We start from the raw sequence: 23,382 nt of genomic DNA, 5'->3' as shown, positions 1-23,382 counted from the left end.
CACATTTCAGCAAAACAATGCAACAGCGAAGAGCCCAGGAGCTGGAATGGAACAGCCTGCAGTCCAGACCTGCCAGAGAAAACCCAGGACTGTTGAGCAGTTAGAATCCTACATCAGACAACAACGGTCTCCTCAAGTCCCAGACGTTTACAGACTGTTGGTAAAAGAAGAGGTGACGCCACGAAGCGGTAAACGTGACGCTGTCCCACCTTTTCTGAGACATGTCGCTGCTATCAAATTCAAGATGAGCCATTATTTTTCCACGACGTACGCATTTCTCTCATCATTTGGTGTCTTTTCTATGTTCTGCTGACTATGCAAGTCATCACGTTCTGTTTTTATTGACATTTCACACAGCGTTCCAACCCTGGAAATGGGGTTAAACATACCAAGACAAATTCCTAGTATGTTTTAACTCAACTGGCATTAAAGATGATTCCAATATAACTAATGTAGAAGTACGTGCTAAAGCTATAGTTGTAGCATGTTTGTAACATTCATCACATTAGTACAGCATCACCACAACACTTGGTCAGAGTGACACTTTATTTTCTCTTGTGAGATGATTGAATTGATCATTTTCATGGAAAACATTTTGACACCATAGCGTAAATAATAAGAGCGTACACACACACACTGGCATTACAGCGTTATGGCTTACAGAGACACCTGAACACAGCAGTACCATCGTTTTTATTCATGACACATTTGACATGTCAAACAGCTGTGAAAAGGTGCAGCTTTAAAGCATGGTAGGAAAATAATAACAAAGCAGTAATGCAGGTTTCTTTTTTTGTTGTTGTCCATTTTATTGTTTTGTGGAATCAGAATAAATAAGAGTTGAAATTGATGGAACAAAAAATAAGCTCATCATGGAATGTAAACTAGAAAAGGTTAAAAAAATTTCCCCTCCGATAACAAATTCCTTTGAACAACTGCTGAATGACTTCCGAAGCCACATCACGAAACGTTTTTCCCTTTTAAACTGCAGTCCTACAAAAAAAGAAAAAAATGAGTGCCTCCTGGGAAAAAAACCCAAAACGGTCAGCCACAACATTAACACCAGGAAAATGAGGGACATCGTTCAGCTCTGTGCGGCGTAAACCTGCCATCCATATGGACACTGCTCTGACGTGTGTCGCTTTCCGAAATATTTTCAGATCAGTCACACCCATCTCCCCGGTGCCAGCAGCAGCACCCTAACAGTAACATCCTAACCCTGCTGAACGGCGACTGGACCAGCGAAAACTGCTTTAGAAGAGCCCAAAGGAGATGAAAAGAGTCTGAGGTGGCCAAGCCCACAAAGACCCCACCGCAAAACCCACAAGGCCAACAGGATCTGTTGCTAACAGCCTCCTACCACACACTCCAGGACACCCTCAGATGTTACAGTTATGTCCACAACATAACTGGTCCGAGCTCTTGGCAAAATGTGGGCAATAAAATGAAAAAATAATTGAATTACCTCAAAGCGAAATTGCGATATTGTTGTTATATAATTTTTTCCTGTTAGCAATCATCACAAGCTGTCATGATAAATAGTTATTTCTGCTGGCAGGTAGGACTTTCTGTATCTTTCCTTATTGACACGCTGTTGTTTCAATGCATTATTGTTCTGTATGCTAACCGACTCTATATTAGGATGGTGGTCATAATGTTATGGCTGTTCAGTGGAAATCATACAAATCGATATAAAAAATAAATAAAAAAAAGCAAGGTAAAAGACAAGGTATGAAACACTATTCTTTTCCTAAACTCCCTTGATTATGAAAATTCAAAAAGCAGTTGTGGTTGCGTGAGATACAGAGAAAGACGCAGCATTTGAGGCAGAGCACTCGCGATGTTCTCTGACAGTCTCCGAAACGACACCTGCCCCCTTCCCCCTCTGCAAGCTGTTCCGGCCAGTGGCCCGATCCATCGTACCGCACGGCCGCATCCGGCAGAGGACTCTCCTCCGCCAGAACGGGATTTGGAGTTTCCCTCGTTACACAAGCCTTCTCTGAGGGGGGCTGAGGGGGAACGGAGTCCTGAGTGTCCGAGCCGCTAGAAAGTATCAAAGCCTTGGACACCTCCAATCTGAAGGCCATGAGAGTCAGAGGGGCTGACACTGATGCGTGATCTGAACGGTATAGGAGCCAGGAGTTCACCAAAGCCACATCTGTGAGGTACCAGAGCACGGCTTGTGGCCAGCAGGTTGGTGCAGAGGCTGTGAGGGGGATAGAGTACAGATTTTGCAAATCTCTGTTGAGGCGAGCCGACGTCTGGGCTTTCTCAAAGCTGTCTATGAGAGAGCCGATGTTCCTCTGGCTGTTCCCCGCAGTGGAAAGTATGAAACCACAGTGGGACCTACGCAACATTAGCTTCCCATCGGAGCTCACAAACTCATCTCCGATCTGTCCTCGAGCTCCTCCCACCCTGCCTGCTCCGTGAACCCCAGCAACTAAAAGGCGTTCCAGCATCGCCGGGGTGGACAGTTCCTGTTTGCAAAGAAACACCATACTGCCTTTGGGGACCATCTTTTCTACGGCGTCTTCTTTGTCTGAGAGATCCAATTTAAGATCCACGTGCGAGAGTAAACCATCAAATCCTATTAAAGAAGTGCAGAGGAGAGATGGTTTGTTGTCATGAGTCTTCCCAGTCAGTGGAAGAAGATGCTGGTCAACAGCATAATCGCCCTGACGCCTCAGCGACTGGCACCCCGTGTTGAAACGACACAATAATGGCTGAACCTTCCACAGGGGATCAGTCTGTGTTTTGGAACTTTTTTTCCTGGCAAATTGGCACTGCCTGTCACTGCGCTGAGAAATTACTCCTTGATTTTCTGGTGGACACGTTTTAACTTCATGTTGGCTGTTTAAATGACTGCTGGCTGGATCTTTTGAAGGAGAAGTCAGCTTCAGCGTGCGAGACAGCTCAAGGAATCGGCTCAGTGGCACGGCCTCGGCAATCAAGGGCACCTTAGTCAAGTCCTCCCAATAGAGCCTTGGACTGGGAAACTAAAAAAAAGGAACAACACACCACATAAATTCTAACAGTTTGTGGTCTTGCTTTGAACTTAATAGACAGTGATTCATATCAGCAATCAATTCAGCAGGAATACAGACCTTCAAAGTTCCCATTGCAATGTGGATACCAACGAAGCGTGCAACCTCTCTGGATGTGACAGGATTTGACTCGTCGGAATGTTTATTGGTGCAAGTGGCAATTTCTACCCAGGTATCCCAGCCAAAATATTTGGAGAAGTAATCAATGGGCTCTCTGGTCCTGTTTTCATCCCTTGGTGCTTGACGTTGACTTGTTGAAGGTTGCAAGCTATGCAAGACAAAAAAAAATCATAAGAAAAAGAGCTTAATTAGTCCATCTGTGACTCCACGAGTGCCTCTTTCACCAATAACTGTCTCAATTGTTTCTGCACAGTATGACAGCATCACTGAATTTGAACAAAACACTTGAAGCATTGTATTTTTGTTTCATGGGTGTTCAGTTAACACTGCTAGTTTTACTGTACTTTGGTGATGTTCGATCTGGCTGTTGTGCACTGCTGGACTGGTTCTTGCTGAAGTAGGCCAGTATTTCTGCCTCTGTGTCAAGCTGTGGCTCGGACAGTTCAAAAGGACTCGTATCTTCTTCATCCGAACTCTGGAGGACAAAGTCTTGCAGGTCCGATGGATGCTGCCACTCAGAGTCAGACATGGCTGAAAGACCAATAAATCGTATTTTAAGAAAGAGCTAAAAAACAAAACAACTATAGCTGCCATAGCTGGAAATTGTAAAAAGGAATACCAACCTTGTACGTCAGCAAAGTCCGCGGCCCCTGGTTCTGACAGGAGACCTCTAACTACTGTCTCCTGATAGTCTGGTGGGGAATGTCTTCCTTCACCTACTTTAAAACAAGATGGATCAAAATAAAGCTTTCCTGTAATCTCAGGTAAAATATCAATATATATATATATATATATATATATATACATATAATATAACAATAGAAATGTGGTAGAGACGGTTACTCACATGCATCATGACCTGCAGTCTGATGTCCCGTCTGATTTGCATCATCGGATCCATCAGAGGTTGAGCTCCTTCTGTTGTTCTGGGGAGCCCCCAGCAGGACCTCCCTCTCCTCCTCTTTCACCGGGTAAAAGATACACTGGCTGGTGTTGGACTCTGGGGACACGCGACAGTCCCTTGTTGTCTCCTCAGTCTCCATTACTGAGAACAAATTCAAAACATAACCAACCACATAGGCTCCAAATCATCTGATGACTGTAAATGTAAAATATGTTCAATTTTTCTCAGAGAGTTGTAGAAATTGAGAGTTAAACAACCTGGCTTTGCTTTTGGAGTGGGAGAGAGTGAAACATTTACTGAAGTGCGTTAGCCGTTAACTGACTGTACAAAGACTCTGAGCCACAATTACGCCATAAATCGAACACCATGATACTTCTGGATAGTGTAGTGGTATGATTGCCACCTTCCATGTGGGAGACCTGGGTTCAAATCCCCTGCATGAAAGGTACTACTACCTCCAGTAGGGGTCCTTAGGCAAGACCCCCTTATCCTACCTGCCTATCTGTAAGTCGCTTTGGATAAAAGCGACTGCTAAATGCATAAACATTAACTTCTTTATAATCCATCAAATGTGGGATTACGGGCTCCTGACTACTCACACGGGGTGCCTGCGTTTTCATTGCCGACTGGCTCCACATTCCATCGCATGTGTTTGCTGCCTTGCGCGGCCTGGCTGCTTTCTTCTTTCACCAGAATGGTCCTTATATCTCGATGATGCTGTGGCTGCACACTTGCACTCTGTCTGCTCTGGCAGGCGGGTGTGACCAGCAGGGGATCCGAGGTGTTCTCTTCAACCTTGATCTCCTGGCCCCCAAGACATTGCACCTCGTCGTCAGCAATTCTGTCCAAACCCTGGAGCAAAAAAAAATAAAAGTTTATATTTCCAGATCTAGATTTGCTGTCAGTGTATGGTTTTTGATGGTACAAGCAGCACCTCACCTGTCTTTGATTGTTCCCCGCTGTCATCAAGCATGTCTCCTTGTCAGCAGTCGCTCTTTGCCTGGAGGTAAGGAACCTCTCCAGGATGATGCCTGGAGACTGGTCAGCCTCCCTATCATTTTCCTTTCCTTCCCGCAGTCCTCCGTCTTTCATCACTTCCTCAACACTGGTGGTAAGTGACTGCAGTTCAAACACAACTGGCTCTTCGTGGCGTTCCTCTAATGTAGAGGGAATGGAAGGCAAAGATGCAACGGGCTCTTTAATGGCCTCAAAGTCAGGACTGGCTGGTGTCCTTGTGCCGCTCTCAGGGTCAGGGATTTCTGAGGAGAGGGAATGTTTCTCATAAACGAGCTGACATTCGTCCTGTTCGTTCTCTGGTTCTGTTCCTCTGAGAGATTCTCCAATTGAATTAGTCTTCGATGTTGCATCACTTTTGAGGCATCCTGTTCCTCTTCTCCTACCTCGTGTAGCACTCCTCATAAGAACCCCCTTCCCTCCCTCTTTTCTCTTTTGGACAAACAGTTCTTCCTCCTCTTCTTTGACCTCTACTTGATGAGTGGAACATGAGACAGTTTGAGAGGTTAGACTTTTTTCAGTTGTCTCAACATTGACTCGTTCAGGGGGCTTGTCGGTGCTTCCGCTGGCAGAATGGCCGCTTCCATCCGACTCGTTTTGGGAAACGGCGTCTGCATGCGAAACTGGATCATCTTTGTCATTCAGCTCCCCAACAGTGACCAAATCTACCTCTAGGAGTAAATCCTCCTTAACGTCCTCATCTGTGGTAGCCTGGACTTCAGATTCGGAGCTGGGATTCTTTGTGGCGTCCTCTTCTCGTTTGTCTTCATCTGATGCCAAAGGCTCTCCTGTCTCAGAACTCTTTGTCTGAGTGGTCACAGGCAAAGGGCTTTGCTGGGTGACATCCGCTCGAGTCTCGCTACTTTTCATTTCAATAGATGGTGAGTGAACTTCGGTAGGTTTATGGGACTCATCATATGGCATTGTTTTACTTCCACCCATATCCTTGTAAGCACTCATTTCAACATCTTGAGGAGGAACTGGTAAAGATGGAGATGGAATCAAAGCTGGGAAAGAGACACTCTGCTCCCTCTCCTCTAAAGCCATCTCGACCATCTCAGGCTCAGTATCCCAGTCAGTCGCAGCATTCATCACCCCAACTACCTTATCAAGCACTTTTGGAAGCTGGTACAGATCTGACCTTGAGACCCCCTCAAAGATGTTCCCATTGGTGTATGTGAGACTAGGACTTTCAACAATATGTGCGGTCGTCTTGTGCTTTTGAAGGGACGAGACTTCACCAAATTTCTCCCCACAGTCCTTACACTGTAACGCACGCTTGGAAGTTATAACGCCCTCGGTCTCCACTCTCAAAGAGGCTTTACGCTTCCTGGAGGTCTTTGGCTTGGTGGGCAGCGTTTCACGTTCTTGATGGGAAATCTGCAAGGAGGACAACAGGGAAAGAGCTTTCTGGCTCTTCTTGGCTCTTCCTCCTTTTTTCATACCTTCTGCTGTGAGGTTATCTGCGGACTCACTTGTATTCGGAGAAGACATTGTTTGGGACTCATGAGGAGAAGCCTCAGGTGTCTGCCCTGATGCCGTTGAAGGGTCCAACTTGTAAACTTTCAGCTGGGGCTGTTTGTGACCTTTCAGTAGAAGCAGAGCGTCTTCTGTTATGTGTGAACCAGGCGAATTTGCCTTTTTAGCCATGTCCTCTCTTGCCAGGTTTTTCTTTGTCTTCCCATCCTTTGGACTCCTGGGTTGATCCTTCCGCAATATTTTGGTTTGTTTCTTCTTTTTAAACATGGGTGAACCCACGGTTGTGTGCTCGCTTACATGTGTCATGCCTGCCTTGGCTACTTTCTGCTTTTTAATCTTATTTTTACCTTTATCTTCTTTGACTTGTTGTACCCGTGGGACCTCGGATGAAGGAGATTTCCTCTCAGCTCCTGATACCACGCCCCTCCCTGTCCTGTCCTTTTTCCCCTTTCCTCCTTTGTTCTGTGATGGCACGTTCTTTTCTGAGAGTTTTTTTGGCGATGTCTTTCTGTCCTGCATCTGCGTTGGCTTCTTCTGTTTCTTGTTTTTCTTTTCTTTGTTTTGTGGACCAAATTTAACAACAAGATGAGCCTTTTTGGTTCTTTGGCGTTTGGCAGGTTTGGCATTGATCTGAAAGTCATCCTTGTATATGGATCCAACCAGATCTTGCATATATCCTTGAAAGATAAACGTCCTGGCTGGTTTTCTTTTCCTCACTTTCACCAGCTCTTGAGCTGACATTACATTTATGGGTAACTCTGAGTTCTGGGGCACCTCTTTAGTCTGTAACTGTGACAAAGCCTCTTCTTTAGCAGGTTGGTTCTCCACTTCAGACAGATTATTCTTGCCATCTATCAGCAATTTCTCAGATATGTCCTGTTCAGCCAGCGCCTGTGTTTTCTCATCCAGTTCAGGCGCCTGATCTGGACCTACTGTTTTCATAAGTGAAACCACGTCTTCTTTGGAATTATTATCAGAGTCACCCGGAGCATGTGTGAGTGCGTCTGGTGGAACTAAAGGGCAAGAAGAAAGATCCTGTTCTTCTGGGTGTAAAGATGTTAGCTCCAGCTCAACTGTGGACATCAGCGGTGGCACTGACAGGTTGGCTTCTCGCTCATCTACAACTGTCTGATCTGCAACCTGATCAGGAGTCGCTTGGTCAGTGTTCAGTACAGACGAGGAGGAAGGCATTTCATTTTGTGGTTCAGTTTGGGATTTTTCCAGCTCCATGGTTGGTATCAAAGCAGGGGTGAGTTCTAATATGACAGTTTGCTCTAAGTTTTCCTTGAGATTATCAGTCTCACTGTGACAAACCATGGGATCACAGTGAACTGCACTAATCTCAGATTGCTGAAGGATCTGATGCATCACCTCTCCGTCAGGTCTCTCCGTCTGTTCAGCCTCAACTATGGTTAGTTCTATATTTTCACCTGCCGCTATGTGGGATCCCAGTTCTGAGAAAGATGGGTTTTCTAACTGTCCATCTGGAGTAATAGGTTCTAATATAATTGTTTGCTCCATTGGATCACATGAGTTGTTTAAAGGGTCCAGTTCAGCTGTCTTGGATTCCGACTGTTTCAGTCCTATAAAATCTATCTGTGGTGGACTCAGATTAAAATTCATTGGATTGGCCAGTTGTGATACCTGCTGCACTTCCAGTGGTGGGGCATGAGGAGGCACCTGCCCTAATATAACAACTTGGTTCACTTTCTGCACATTTCCCAGTGACTCAATAAGTCTGCGAATCTGCTCAGTGTCAATATTTGCATCCACTCTTTGCAGGGGTCCGTTGAGTTCCAATTGTAATAGTGCTGGTTGAGAAATGGAAATTGGAGTTATAATGGGTGTACCTTCTTTCACCTGCTGCTCGGCTGGGAGAGCATGACTGGCTGCAGGCTGTGGCCCGTTGTGCTTAGTTTTCATGTGATGTAACCGCGTCCTGGAGCTCTTGAAAGTGGCCTTGCATACAGAGCAGGGATACTTTGTTGTAGAGGCACCTTAAGAAAGACAAGGAGGAAAGCTGTGATGCCCAGTGGTATACAACAAAAACATTCATCATGCTCACATTTATTTACTAGCTCCCAACACAACAAAGCCAGCTGATGTGATAAGGAATATCAGTAGTTTTGTAGGTTTTTTTCGTACATTTTCCCTTTAAACCAGTGAATGTGGATCTGGACAGCAAAAACTAACATTTACTCACGTTGGGATTTTAAAATGTGCAGTGACAACACGTTTGTAAAGTGGACATTTTGCTTACCATCGTTTTTCTTCAGATGTGCCGCGTTGCCTCCCCCATCTCCTTCGGCTCCGTCTGGCAGGTGCGACAACGTGTGTTTTTGCAGAGCTTTGGACATGGTGAACCTCTTTCCACACTCCTTGCAGACGTACGGCCTCTCTCCTGTGTGCGTGCGCTGGTGATACTTCAACAACGTCAGGGTTTTGCAAGGTTTGCCACAGTCAGCGCAGGCATAACCGTCCTCGCCAAAGTGAATCTTTTTATGCATGGTGAGCTCTGACGACTTCTTGAAGGCCTGACTGCAGATTGGACACTTGAAGGGCTTCTTCTCTATGTGGGCCTTCTGGTGGGCCATGAGCTCGATGGAGTTTGTAAAGTGGCGGTCACAAACGTAACAAGCAAAAAGGGCATTCCTCAGTATGCACTGTTCATATTCTGCTGGGTGGCTCAGCTTCAAATGACGCTCTTTGCTCTTGTGATCACTGAAGATAATGTGGCACTCTATGCACTGCAGAGAGAGCTGAGATGCTGCAGGAAAACACGAGAAAGGAGAAGGTAAAGGTTTACATGTGGTATGCATCAATAATATCGGTATGGAGGCAAGTGTTCAAACAAAGTGTATGGGCTGGCAAATACGAATAAAGCTGGGCTAAGAATATCCTGAGGATAAAGATGACAGCAGACAGAGAAGAACACCTTCATATAAAACATAACGCGGATTTCATTTACTATTACATAAGAGGAGTAAAAATTACAAACGTGTAACTACTGTCCTCTTACAGTGTGACAGAGCTTTAGAGATTCTGTCCTTCGAATCGTGAACAGAGTGTGTTTTTGGCAACACGTCAGTGGCTCCTCTGATGGACAATATCCTAAACATTAACACCAGCAAATACCTGCAATAAGCAGTGAATACACTGGCCGAACTAAAAAAACAAATGAAAAATCTAATTTAAAATCAAATCAATGTGATTAAACAAAAGGTGGAAGTGTTTTTAAAAGTGTTCTGTGCTGTGAAAATAAGACTGAAGAGATTTTTCATGCCAAAATATTGTGTATTTTACCTTAAACAGCAGCAATGTGCTCCATATATGAAACTGATCGTCTGAACCAGTGATAATTATTTCATTCTAATGAATAAATAATGAACTTGCATTATTAATCAAAAACACCAGGTAGATGTATAAAAGGTATAACATGCATTTCCCAAAAAGTGGGATTCAAAACTGCAAATTCAAATATATGCAACTCATTTGAAAACTATGATGCTGATAATTGCTGGAAAAATAACACACAGAATAATGACTCTGAAATGTTTTATTGGTTTGTGTAAAACACATGTTAAAGTTTCTCAAATAGTCTCTCAAACTTCAAAGAATTTCTAGATTTTTATCATCAATGCAACACATTAAAACATATCCGAAGAATTTGGATTAATCTATCAGCACAGAAGGCGAGGACAAAATCCAAAACTAAAAGGCGTGATCTTTATCCGCTGCATTAGAAACTGAAAAGGCTTCTGTAACAGAAATGCTTGTTTGTTCTCAGGAACTCTTCTGAAAATCATTGTCACTGAGCAAGAGATTTAGAGGGATCATTTCCATCACAGGGAGCAACACCACTTAAGATGGACTGAGGTTGCCTGGAGAACTGCTCTGTCTTCTGACACTTCAAAATTTGAAATGATTTTTGGAAATCACTGGCCACCATGTTCTCTGGGCAAAAAGAAGGGTTGGACCACCTGGCCCAGGTTAAAAAATACAGCATCGGTGATAAAATCAGTGCACATGGCGTGGGTAACTTGCACATCTTTACAGACGACATCGATGCAAAATTATATTTACAGGTTTTGGAGAAACACGCTGCCATCGGGTCAGGATCGTTTGCAGACCACACAAAAAGTGACCCGGTTCTAAACTGGCCTGCCTGAGATGCAGGTTTGTAACCACCGTTAAAAGCAGATGGTGACGATACAAAGAGGAAGAAGGTTCCAAAGTCTTTTGGAATGGAAAAAAATTAAATAAATTCAAAGTGAGCAAATATTCAACAAAAACACTTCTCAGTCTCAACATCTGATGTGTTGCCTCGGTGTTGTTTTCACTGAGATTGTGGGGTTTAAAGGATTTGCAAATATCTGCATTGTTTTTCAGAAGTGGAGCTGTACAGCACAGAAACTCCAAACAAGGAAATGTTATTTCAGGTGCTTCCATATTGGTAATGAGTGTGTGCTTTTTTTTTTGTATTAGGCCTCTCAAACCAAGTCTGGTTTGACAGTGACAAAATGCTCATGCAACGTGAAATACTTACACGTCAGAGGCATAACGAGCTGCTTGGACATATCCATCTTCAGAGGATCTACCATGGCTTTCTTGGAAGGAACGTATTTCCTTCCGTCGCCTTTTTCCTGCTTCTTTGCTTTCTGTCCATCACATCCAGGTTTTGCATTGGCATCAGGTACAGATTCTGTGGGGACACTTGGCTTTGCAGCAAGGTCCCAGTCCATCTCCCCAGTGTTTTCACAGCACTCAGCCTGCGGCTGAACTCCAGACTCACTCTCTGCTGATGCTGTGACCGCCATGCTCGCAGGTGTCTCTGGTGCAATTATGGTTTCCGTCTCAGTGGGAGCAGTCGATCTGCTCTCCTTGTCATGTGCATCTGGTTGGCTAAGCGCTGGCTCAGCCGCAGTGTTCAGTTGCTCTGAGGTCGATGTGGTCGCAGGGTTTGGTTCAGTGTGCGCCTGGGTCTGATTCTGCATGGCTCTCTGCTTCACAGCTTCCCGTGTCTCTGTGAAATCACGTCCTTCACACACACACACACACACACACACACACAAACACCCACGCCTTATTACACAGGTAAATGGATCTATTTACATCATTTTATACATTTTTAAAGCAATGAACGGTATCTTTGTTATCCAAACACGGGGACAGCTGGGAGTCTGGACGTGTAACATTTGAATTACAATAGCTGACGGAGGGATGTGGAGGACAGCTGCTGCTACAGGAGGCTGTTGTCCATTTTGACGACTCTAATATGAGCAGATATCGTGCAACGACACCTTTTGAACTGTTTTCCTGAGCAAACTCTCCGGAATAACGTTAGATTCACAGATAACAGTAGCCATGTTAGCCTAATTCAATGTTTGAGTAAAATAAGAGAGCAAACCTGAGCATTTTTGATCTGTTACTGTATCAAAGATGCTAAATATTCCCTCACTTTGCACGTCCCCCCGTTTACACAGACACATGCACACCTGTAATGATGCAAGAGGATGCAGAACGAGGTTACCTGGGCTGACTTGTCCGCCCAAACATCTCCGCGTCGTTTCTGACAAAGCCAACACGGAGGAGCCGCAGACACTGTGACGTCACGTCTGACATGGGGCGCGTAGAGGGGAATCATGGGATTTGTGGTTTATTTCACCCATTCTGTTCCGATGTGTTTTGCTTAACTTTATAATATCTCTTTTGTAACAGTTTCTGGTTAGCTTATTTGGATATGGTGGGGCAAAGCAGGAAACTGGACGAAACATAACAAAAACAGAACAGCTAATTTGAAGAAACATCAAACAAATATAAAATCAGAAAAAAATGTAAAAACCGTGTTTTTGAAGATTTTTTTCTTTTTGTAAATGTTTTCCTTTGTTTTCCATCAAATTCAACATGACAAGCTGAGCTGTGTTAAATCAGTGTTGTCATCTCAAATTGAGAACGAATACAAAAGAAGCCAGTCAAAAGAAAATAAAAAAACATGGCCTTCACTCCCTTTCCCATATGTTTGAGACATATCCAAACGTACGAATTCTATTTTTTTTTCTTTAAAAGCTACCGTGTGAGAAATTATCAGTTTTACTTTAAGTAATTCCAATCACAGCTCAGTATACTTCTCCCAGATATTTCCCAGATATGTTGTTTTGGACAGGGAGACTAGAAAGGGTCGACGGTCGAGAGATGTGAAATTCTGTTCCCCTGAAATAATCGGTAAAACGACAACACGTAATCATTTATCGTGTTAAGGTTGTCATTTTATCTTTGACGCCCTATATCTCAGACAAAGAGTAAGCAATCGTCTCATGTTTTGAGTCATTTATTCCCCTCATAATACTCAACTATTCCTGTCAATTTAAATAATAATCTTTTTACCGTTTTACCGACAAACTTGATCAGAAATGACGCACAGACTGCAGAATCCGCATCTCCGGCTGTTTTGCGCGCTCCCGACACCAGGGGAACAGATCATTTCAGGGGAACTGAATTTCGCACAAGACCGACACATGAAGTGAAACACTGAAGCCACTGTGAATGCATTTGACTTTATTTAGTTTTTACAAGAAGAATGATGCATAGTTTTACTTCGAGGTTCTATCTTCGTCACCTTCTCCTTGTTGGTAAATCTCCTGTATAAAAAATATATGTTAAGAAAAAAAAAGAAGAAGAAGAATCTCAGCATGCGATTCTACTCCGTGTGAAACTCATGAGCAAGTGTTTGTAACACTAACAAAAATTGAACAAGTTATTTTTTTTTTGGTTTTGTTTTGTTTAAAAAAGGAAAATACAAGGGGGTGGGGTTCCTTTGCCTCATTTCTATAAGCTGCATAGACAGAAACAAGAAGTTTCTGGGAGGCCTTAGCCCTCGGTGTCGTCCTGTGGGATCGGCACCTCCCCTGTTGCATGTTGTATATAATGCAAATGCAGTTTTGCCATTTCATCAAAGCCCATATCGCATTCAATGCACTCCCATTCCCAATATTTATGCTCTCTGTGCTGGTTTGGCTCCTTCTCATCCAGCTCCCCTTCCGATTTCGTCTTGTCAGAGGGATCAGCAGAGCCGGTTACCTTGGATACCGGGAAGCAATGCACAGGCTCTCCGCAATCAGACTCCTCAGAGTTTTCACGATCTCCACACTCTGAATCCTCACTTGTGTGCATATTTTCTTCCTTTACTGGTAGTTCTTGCATGTTTGGGAGAGCCGTTTTCATCTCTGGGTCGTCATCATTCACGCTGGTGAGGAGAGCGCTATTTTTAATATCTTCCTTCTCATCAAAGTCCAGGCTCCAGGGATGCGTGCCACTGATCCCGGGGTGACCTGTGAAATGCTTATTTTCGAGCGCAATTAATTTCGTGGGATGAGGCTTTGCACTGGCATGTGTGTTTGGGTGACTTGTGTGCGGTTTAGCCCCATGGAGGCTCTTATCATAACTGTTTTTTTTAAGTTGTCTCACACTGTGTTTTTGCAGGTGTTTATCAAGGGACACCTCATCTAAGAAGCCTTGAGCACAGCTCAAACACCAAAACCGCCTCTGGTTATGCAGATCAAGGTGAGCCAGCCACGACTTTGCAGATGTGAAGTATTTGTTACACTGATCACACTTGGCTGGGGTGGTTTTATATCGTCGCCTTGACTTGTGAACTAACAGATGACCAATCAGCCGTGTCCTCCGGATGAAAGACATCCCACAATCTGGACACTCATATTTGCGCAGGTTCTGCTCACTCTGACTCGGGCTTTCTTCTTTTGGGAGCTGCTTTTCATGCAGCCTTTGGTGTTTTTGGAACGAAACCAGGTAAGTATAAATCTTCCCACAGACCAGGCAGGCATAAACCTTTTGCAGCGCATTCTTCGAGGGTTCCGTTTCTGCTGACTCGCTGACGTCACACCCATCTGCACCACCGCTCGCGCCTTCATGCCCGCTTTCTCCAGCATCCACAACCCCAGAGACAAGGTCTGCTGCAGGAGTCCAGCTGTCTCCCATCTGAGCTTCCTCCTCCTCCAGGGCATGCTGGTGCAGGTGAGTGTTGTAGGCGTCCAGGTGTGTAAACATCTGTCCACAATCCTGACAAGTAACGCTGTACTCTTCAACTACAAAAGAAAACAAAAAAAGAACATATTTCATAAGCATTTTTCAGGGAAATTTGGGCTTGTGGGCTAAAAGTTCGCCTTGTAAGCATCTTTTTTATTTGTGCCAGCTTATTGAATAAATAATCATTCTGTGATTAAGTTTGAAACTTTGGCAGAGATACTAAAAGCCTGCTTATTTGCTTATTATTAAAGCTACAAGCAGATAAAGTTACCAGCTGGCAACAGCAGTTACCACAATTTCTTCTTTTGTTAAACTGAATTCAAAAACCTTAATAGAAGTAGTAAAATTATTCCAATTCCATGACTTCACAGATTGAAAACTCATCCCGATTCTGCTGATCTTACCACTTCATCCGATTGATTGAGCCTCCTAATTATGGAACTACAGATGCTCTGCAGGTTGTTATTTTCTGACATGTTTGAATAAGGGGAAATCGTCTTTAAGGCTGTTGCAATCTCCAAACGGTTATTTGTTAGGACAGCACAAGCCTGCAACTTATCTTTGAACTGACTTGTTAACATTTGATCCACCTTTGACAGAAGACTGAGAAGATGGCTGAAGATCTGAAGATCAGGGACACCGTGGTCACATTTCACTTTGATCATCCTAAATTGACGTTCGGCTTACCAAAAGAAAAAAAAAAAAAAAAAAAGGGAGAATGTACCCAGCACTTACACTTACAGGCTGTTCTCTTTCTGGAGGTTTTGCCACACAACTGTAATTCATATTAGCTTTAATATAAAAAATTAAAATAAAAAAAAGAGGTCACTTTCATGACGACAATTTAAAAAAGTTTCAAATCTTCTGCTCCACACCAGCCTCCACGTATTACAAAGCTTTGCATGAACCATGACAAAGTCACTTTTATGTGGAATCCATCGTCCTTATGTAAAAATCAACATTTCAGGAAAAAGCTTCACACACCTGAGAGCTGAATTAAACACACCAGGCAGCAAGACGCTTGTTAAACAACTTTTATCTTCTTTGCATCTTTCTAACAGCAAGTTAAACAAGTAGTCACAAGCTACACTGGTCATGTAGAAGGAAAAAAAACGACAAATTAAAGTAAAACGTTTCCCTCTAACAACTATCTAACGGGAACGTGGGCACAAGTTTAGTCAAGTAAAGAGTAGTCTTTCCACAACGAAGAGAAATAACACAATAAGGAAATGATGCAGGAGCTTATGGCTCAATTAATGGGAATTAATGTATCATACAAAACATACAATGACTTGAGTGTTAAATTTGTTTTGTGGATTTAGTTCATGTTCAATACTGGCAAGAGGCCAACTAACCCAGTGTCAGGCATATTTAAGTCGTCTGTAAGATATTTAGTAATACTTAATTTGGTAATATTTCCAGCATTTAGAAAAAAAACAGCAGCAAAATTTGTACATATCTGGGCTGAACAATCAGTTCAATCCTTCATAAACTCTGAAATAAGTAGTGTATCCACAGCTCTGCTCATCTCTGAGCTTTAATGCATGAAGACATACGTCCCCCCCGTCCCCCCCCATATATAATGATCAGCTGACATTCATGACAGGTGTATTCAAAACCAAAGCGACTCCGACAATGGCTCAAAGCTCACGACGGATACCCGAGTCCAGTGTAAAGGAAAGCCTGAGAAGAGAAAACTAACACAACGTTCTACCTTAACACATTTGGCAGCCTCAAACAAAAACCTCACATTTTACAGTGTTCATTGTTTGAGGGTTTTTTTTTTTTATTAACCCCCCACCGGCATGTCCTGTATGACGCTGGTGCAAATGAGTCTCTTGACAAACAGTAGTTCCACATTCAAGGCAAGTAAGGCCACTGGTGTCTCCTAGGAGTCAGCAGCAGGGGTGTCGCTCCGTCTTTCCTGGTCACCGCTACATTCCTGGTGGTGCTCCATAAGGTCTTGTGTGTGGCTGAAGGTCCTGAGGCAAACGGAGCAATGGTGCGAGCCGCCGCTGGGACATTGCTGAGTTTTGTGTTTCTGTAATGCAGTTGGTGAAAGGAAGGCTTTGCCACAGTGTTGGCACTTATGCCCGCTCTGTGGCCGGCTGGCTGCGTTAATCGTAGGTGAGTTTATGGCAGGAGGTGGGACAGACCTCCCTCGGTTGTCGGCAGTGGGGACATTAGGGTTTAGAGGCTTTGAGGTCATGGCGGCGCTGAGCCTGAAACGCACTTCATTGGGGAGGCGGCAGCGCACTTCGTCGTGCCAGGCGAGGTGCTGCTGCAGCTGATTCTCGCTCCAGAAGCCGTGGCAGCACAGAGCGCAGCAGTACGGCCGGCTTTTTGCCTTGGTCTTATGGGCTCCCAGCTGCTCCTCTGTGTGGAAAGCTTTGCCGCACTTGGCGCACTTGAAGAAGCATTTCACCGTGTGCTCAGACAGACGGACGTGTGGTGGGGGGCCTTCAGACGTGGCTTCGGGAGTTTGGATCTCCATCTCGGGCTCCTGATCCACCTCCGAGCTCACACTCTCATGGTCGGGTGGAGCACCTGCAGAGCTGAAATGCTCCGTTTCAGAAATGGTTTGTTCCCCACAGTCAAGAAAGACAGTCTTCCCAAATCCGCCAATAGCACAATTTTTCACCCATCCCAAATCTTCCATCTTATGGACCTCACTATTGGAGTCGGTGGGCTCCATTTTCACGCTCAGTAGAAGCTTATCTTTGCGCTTCTTGCTCTTTGAGTGGGCCTGCCACTTATGAGCACGCAGACCTCTTGCTTTTGCAAAGGTCATGGAGCAGAGGGGACACTGGTGACCTTTTGGCTTCGGTGTCGACGACAAGGATTCCTTCCCGCTGGAGTTCACCACATCTTGTCCTGGGACAGGAGCCAAGGGCTCATCTCCCCGATGGTCTGCCGCCTCCAACACTTTGCAATGCTCAGCTTCAAAATGAAAAGCAAGAAGTGACCCTTGCTCAAACGTCTCGTCACATTCGAGACATGGAAACTGTTGGGCTGCGCCGTTGCTCTCCGCGGTTTTGTTGGAACCCGCCTCGGTCTTGGTTTGACACTGAGGGTTGAAGATCTGATGGCGCTGGAGAACACGATGGTTGAAAAACTGCTTGCCACATTTGTTGCACTGAAAAGGCCCGTCCTCAGTCTTGTGGCCAGCCGATTTGGAGTCATCATCTTTCAGCGAGGATTGCGAACACTTCTTTTCTTTATGCCATCGTTTGTGGGAGCCGAGGGCCGAGTTGGTCGTGAATCGCCGTCCACATTCCGAACAATGAAACAGCCCTTTGCCCTGCTCCTCTTTTTTAGGCTTCTTAAACATGAGAGAAATAGCCAGGTTTGATTTTGTTGTTTTGTTGCCTTCGGCATGAATCCTTTTATGAAAATTCAAAGCTCCAACCACCGAAAAGCTTCGGTCGCACTTTTTGCATTTGTATTTCAAGGCGGTTGAGCTTAAATTCTCGTCTTCTGACGGTTCGGTCTTGGCAGCTTCTTGGCTCTCTCTCTTTATGCAAAGTTTCTGATGAGCCCTTAAAGAGCCCTTGCTGTTGAAATGTGCCAGACACGTGGCACACTGCAGGTCCTCCAGGGCGGCCGTGGATCGCGGCGATGACGGAGAATGCCCGGTCTCGTAACCGTGGCTCTTCATGTGAAACTGCAGGGCTTTGGCCCGCGAAAACAGCTTCCCGCAGTCAGGACAGCTGTACGTGTTCTTCTTCAGCTGCTCCACCTGATGCTGAAAAGACTTAATGGGCGGCGGGAGCAACTGGTCGCTGTGCACAACCTGGTGTCTGAGGAGGCTGGAAAAAAGACGGAAGGAGCGGTTGCAGAGCTCGCATTTGTGATTCCCATTTTCGTGTTTGCGCATGTGCAGCGCCATGATGCCTTTGTGGCGGAACTTCCTGCCACACACCGGACATGCCACCTTAGCGCTGGAGCGTTGGTGTCCATTAACGGAGTGCAATGACCCAGGAGTGCCTTTTCTCAGCCTCAAATCTACACACTCAGCCTGATTTTGCTTGTGGTGGGAGTAAGCTCCTAAAGACCAGAAACCCTTTCCGCACTGTTCACAATGATAGAGCTTTGGGCCAAGTAGAGTTTTCTTTGGATTGTATTCTTTCTTACTGGCAGAAATGTTCTCCCTCTTTAGCGCCGAGCAGGTTTTCAAATGGTTAAACAAGCTGGCCGCATGCAAATAAGACATCATGCAATCTGGGCACTGGAACTGTTTTCTTTTGGGATGATGCAGCTGATGAGAGACTAAAGCAGACAAACAAGAGAAAACTTCACCACATTCACTGCATGCCAAAGTTTTCGCCTCCAGGTCGTCATGATGACTCAGCTCATCACTGCTTGGGGTTTGATCATCATGGGTCTGTATGTGATCGCAGTGTGCTTCATAGCTGCTGCTTTCATGGCCACATTCGTGACACGTGCAAACCGCCGCTGACTGACCTTGGCTCTGTTGTCTTCTCTTGTGGTCATCATGCCACATTCTGTGCACGCGCAGCGACGAAGGACTCGGAAACCAGCGAAAGCACTCTGGACACCCGTATTTTTTCTCTGCCGTCGTTTCTTCTGCTTCGCTTGCCAGCAGCGTACACTGTTCATCAGTTTGCCCAAAGTCAACCTGAACTATTTTCAAGTCCATCTCCGGTTCTAACGCCAGACTTCTGGGGATAACTTCAGTTTCGCAGTCATCTCTTACTTCCTGATCCGATTCGCACAGCAGCTCCAGATCAGGGTTCAGGTCTTGGACTGCCTCGTCTTCAGATTCACTTGCGCTTATCACCTGTACGTTGAAGTCCCCGGGTTCATAGCTCTCCATGTCTTCATCAGCATCACTTAAGTGTGATTCTTCAGCCACGATCGCGGGAAGGAAACTTTCCGACAGCACTTTTCCTTCGGTCGAAGCCTCAGTCTCTTTCCACCCACTTTCCGCTATTTTACTGTGAGGTACCAGAGAGGAACCCATCTGGGCTTCCTTCTCCGTTTCTTTGAAAACATCTGTGTGCTGAAGCTGATGAGAATGCAGCGCTGAGGCCCTGGAAAACTTCAGCCCACAATCTTTACATTCAAATGCCTTCTTCTGAAGCTGACACACCTGGTGAAGGAAAGACTTTGCCGGGGTCTCATCACTGTGTGCTGTGCGCTGATGTCTGTAGTAGAACGTCAGAGTCATAAATACTTTCCCGCATTCCTCACATGAGAACCTTTTAGCTGAGTCGTCAGAGTGATTAGCATGCCATCGCTGATGGTTAAAGAGGGCAATGTGCCCATTGAACGTTTTATTACACTCGCTACAGTAAAGTTCGTTACCACTCTTCTTTGGTTTATGTTTAATTTCTTCTGGAGAGCACTGGCTATTGCGGCTAAATCGCTGATGTGTTTTCAGCCGCAACTCGGTAGAAAAAGCTTTACCACAAAGACACTTGTGAAGCTTTTCAGACTCATTCTCTGTCCGACCTTCACTGGGCTTCGTCTCCACTGCCGACTCCCCAGTCTGAACTACGTCTCCCGAGTTCCTATTTTTAGACTTGATCAACTTTTCCTCGTGACAACGTCGATGGGCATCGAGGGCTGAAGCACGAGAATAATTTCTTCCGCAAGACTCGCACTGAAACGACTTCTTTTTCAAATGTTCCAGATCATGAAAAACTGACTTGGCGGGTTGTTGGTGTGAGCGCTGGTGGTTGAGAAAGTGTCCGATCACAACATAAGATTTCCCACAATCTGGACATTCATAGGCATGCTGCTTTGGTACCCCAGAATTAATCAAAGCATCAGACTCCTTCGAAGAGATCTGATCGTGGTTCTTCATATGCAAGTGGAGTTCACTCATGTCAACAAAGGAGAGTGAACACAAAGAACAGGAATGAGGTGTTTGACTGTCCTTTTCAACATCAGGTAAACTGTCGGATTGCTTGTCTAAATACACGTGTTGTTGCGGGTGCTGATGGCGATGCTCCAAGAAGGCTGCCTCCTCTCTGAAGCCTTCTCCAACCCCTAGAAATAGAAATGGGAAAATAGGAGGTCAAAGCCACTCCTGTTTCCAAAGAAGGAAAGAAAGAAAAGAAATATCACAAAAACACAGGTGCAAAGCATCTTTATTTTAAACCAGATGTATTTACAGATTAATCACATAAAGGATTCTCTAAATTAAACAACCAAAAGAAAAGGAGAGGAAAAATAACCATTAAAAAAAAAAAACTGTGCCGTCACTGAGGGGCTGAAACAGTGCTTCAGGTAAATGTTTAACTGTTGCTGGATGCAACCGCAGGTGAAGAAGCTGCTTTTTAAAAAATGTTTAAACTGGCAAATGCAAACAAGGAACCACAAAACACGAGCAAACTGTAGTAAAGCATGAGATTGCATAATTAAAATACAGATTATCTTCACTCTGAATGCGATGCTGCTCTCACAGTCACGTTTAATATCACACGTCAGCCCCAGTTAAAAGTAAGACAGAAATAATATAGGAAGGAGTGGAATATTCCAAAACACCTAGTTTGATCCAACTTTAGTTTGGGGGGGGGGGGGGGGGGGGGTCACACCAGTAGGAAGAGGATGCTGCAACAATGATCCAGATAGTGCGATGTCACCTTCGAGAAGCATCCGACAGTTTAGCATTAAGAACTAAGGTGAGGTGTACAGTATGGTAATATACTCAGGCTCCAAGCAGCGAAAGCAAAGATGATGCTGTTGTTTGTATCCCGGCAACAAAATGCATATTTCTACCATAAACACTTCATACTATGTGAGTATTGTGCATATAGATATATATATATCTATACACATATCTATACACACACACACATATAGATCTATATAGTTTATGATCAGTGAAAAAAATGGGTTTTCTTAATCCAAAATCTGTTTCTGTGCACTGCTCACTTGGAGAGTCTACATAACATCATCTGACAACTATGAACATTTACAAAAATATCTTTGGGTAATGATAACCAGCAACTGAACATGAGTCTAAAAGCTGTGAGTTTTCTGGAAAACTTTTGATTTCCCAGAACCTGAAGGAACGAGAAACATGAAATAGATTGGAGTGGTTCAAATCATCACCACCCCGCCCCCGAAATGTGCAAAAAAAGTGAAGAAAGATTATTTGAACTTACATCGGTTGAACTTTATACAAATTTAGTTCATATAAACTTAAATCAACCAAATTCACTACCACCAGAAACCATAATATTTCAAAAGGTGTGTAATCCGCAGTTTATTTTTTCCCATTTCTATAGTTTTAGTTTCACTGGAGTGTGATTTAATCTTATTCTACTATTTAACTAATTTTGTTGCATCATGACATGAGCACACTGCTTGTGGCGCATTTCTTTTCATCAAATGATAAAGAACTACAGTAAAGTGACAATAAAAACAGTTTTCAGGTCACATCTATCAGGTAGTGTCAGCTTAGTTAACAGACGCGCCAACGCTTATTGCATAAACAACTCACATATGAAGCTTAGAGGAAGTAAGTTACGAAAGTCGCCAGCATTACTTTGTACAAGTTCTGTATCTATTCATGTTCTTATGCTGGGGTTAATGTAAGGTGGTAATACACCTGACCATAAGAGTGCTGCACTGCCAGTACAAAGTAACTGCCGCAAATGATTCGATACTTACTGTCAGCGGAGTCCTCGGTCGGTGGATCGACGGTGATTTCAAATGTACTATCTCCAATGCATTTGTTGTCAGCACCTTCGTCTCTGTTTGCTGCAGTAGCAGATTCGTCCATCTTGGCGTGGCTGTCTGATACGGTTAGCTACAGGCTAACTCACTCTCGCCAGCCAAACAGCGTTATATTAAAGTAGTTTATCTTGTCGCTGCACAGTCAGCTCAGGCAGATAAAAGATGGAGGAAAATAAAACGTGTGATGAACCAATTCATTCCTACGTAATAATGCAACATATCTGTCACAACCAACGCGAGTATTGACTAACAAAACAACAAGCTATCCTACACATGCGCAGTACGATCACTCTCTCCCGGGCGGAAATGTATTCTTCTTCTGCTGCTGCGTCTTCTTCTTCTTTTTAGTTTATTGATGATTATCTTAAATTTCCATTACCGCCCCTATTGGGTAGGATTAGTGAACAAAAGGAGCCAAAATAAATACATAAAATATATTAAACAAAATTTTCATTAATTTACGACAAAGTTAAGACTCTGTCTGATTACAGTGGTACATGATTCAGTTAGGTTATTACCTTTCATTTGAAGTGTTTTAAACAGTTCTTTGTGCTCTACTCTAATAAGTGTACAGCTGCCTTATCTCTACAGATTCTACCCACCCATCCTCCAACACCATGACACTTTTGAATATAATGGCGATGCCTCCCTGCATTATTGATATCTCAGTACACCAGCCACGTTTTTTCCATTTGATCCTTCATGATGGTGCTGGCTCCTGGCATTGTGTCTTCTTCTGGTTTTCTATAGCTGACCTGAAAGTACAGGATTCCTGAATGTATAAGCAGAAACTCTTCTCATGTTTTCTGTATATACAGTTAGTGCTTTAACAAAATAATATTCAAAAATGTTTCCTGTGTACATTAATATTTTGCTTTAGTAGAGTGATTTACATAACCGATCGGCCAGATTGACTTATTTTACAGGCATACATCAATTTTCCCCATGAAGTAAACATGAAGAACATTTTCAGAATAAGAAATAGTCATAAGACTGGATGATGCTTTGTCCTGTGCATTGTTTGTGTCTTTATTATAGGAACATCTACAGGCTAACCCTGAACTAGAC

General features: G+C 44.1%; 2 protein-coding genes across 3 annotated transcripts; both read right to left on the bottom strand.

Moving 5' to 3' along the window:
- Positions 1-914: 914 nt before the first annotated feature.
- On the bottom strand, positions 915-12,160 carry znf576.1 (zinc finger protein 576, tandem duplicate 1). Of its 2 annotated transcripts, none has more exons than XM_072394470.1 (10): positions 12,092-12,160; positions 11,108-11,599; positions 8,822-9,328; positions 5,008-8,558; positions 4,668-4,920; positions 4,012-4,209; positions 3,788-3,883; positions 3,509-3,695; positions 3,105-3,312; positions 915-2,996 (listed from the first exon to the last, which is right to left on the bottom strand). In XM_072394470.1, exons 2-10 carry the CDS (start codon positions 11,553-11,555, stop codon positions 1,740-1,742), a joined length of 6,705 nt encoding a protein of 2,234 aa, XP_072250571.1. In that variant the 5' UTR covers positions 11,556-11,599; positions 12,092-12,160; the 3' UTR covers positions 915-1,739. The 2 variants fall into 2 exon arrangements, with proteins under 2 accessions (XP_072250571.1, XP_072250572.1); XM_072394471.1 differs by having other exon boundaries at positions 3,788-3,880.
- A 3,464-nt stretch (positions 12,161-15,624) lies between these two features.
- LOC140316591 (uncharacterized) lies at positions 15,625-22,604 on the bottom strand. The gene is given in 3 exon segments (XM_072394485.1): positions 15,625-16,495; positions 16,498-20,619; positions 22,249-22,604. Coding segments are annotated over 3 exon segments (4,392 nt in total). The 5' UTR covers positions 22,361-22,604; the 3' UTR covers positions 15,625-16,337.
- Between the last annotated feature and the right edge of the window lie 778 nt (positions 22,605-23,382).

The sequence above is a fragment of the Leuresthes tenuis genome, unplaced genomic scaffold, assembly GCF_036924035.1.
Source record: "Leuresthes tenuis unplaced genomic scaffold, fLeuTen1.0.hap1 SCAF_10, whole genome shotgun sequence".
In the NCBI taxonomy this organism is placed as follows: Eukaryota; Metazoa; Chordata; class Actinopteri; order Atheriniformes; family Atherinopsidae; genus Leuresthes; species Leuresthes tenuis.
Note: the sequence above shows the minus strand (reverse complement) of the source record. Positions and strands in the feature narration are given on the sequence as shown.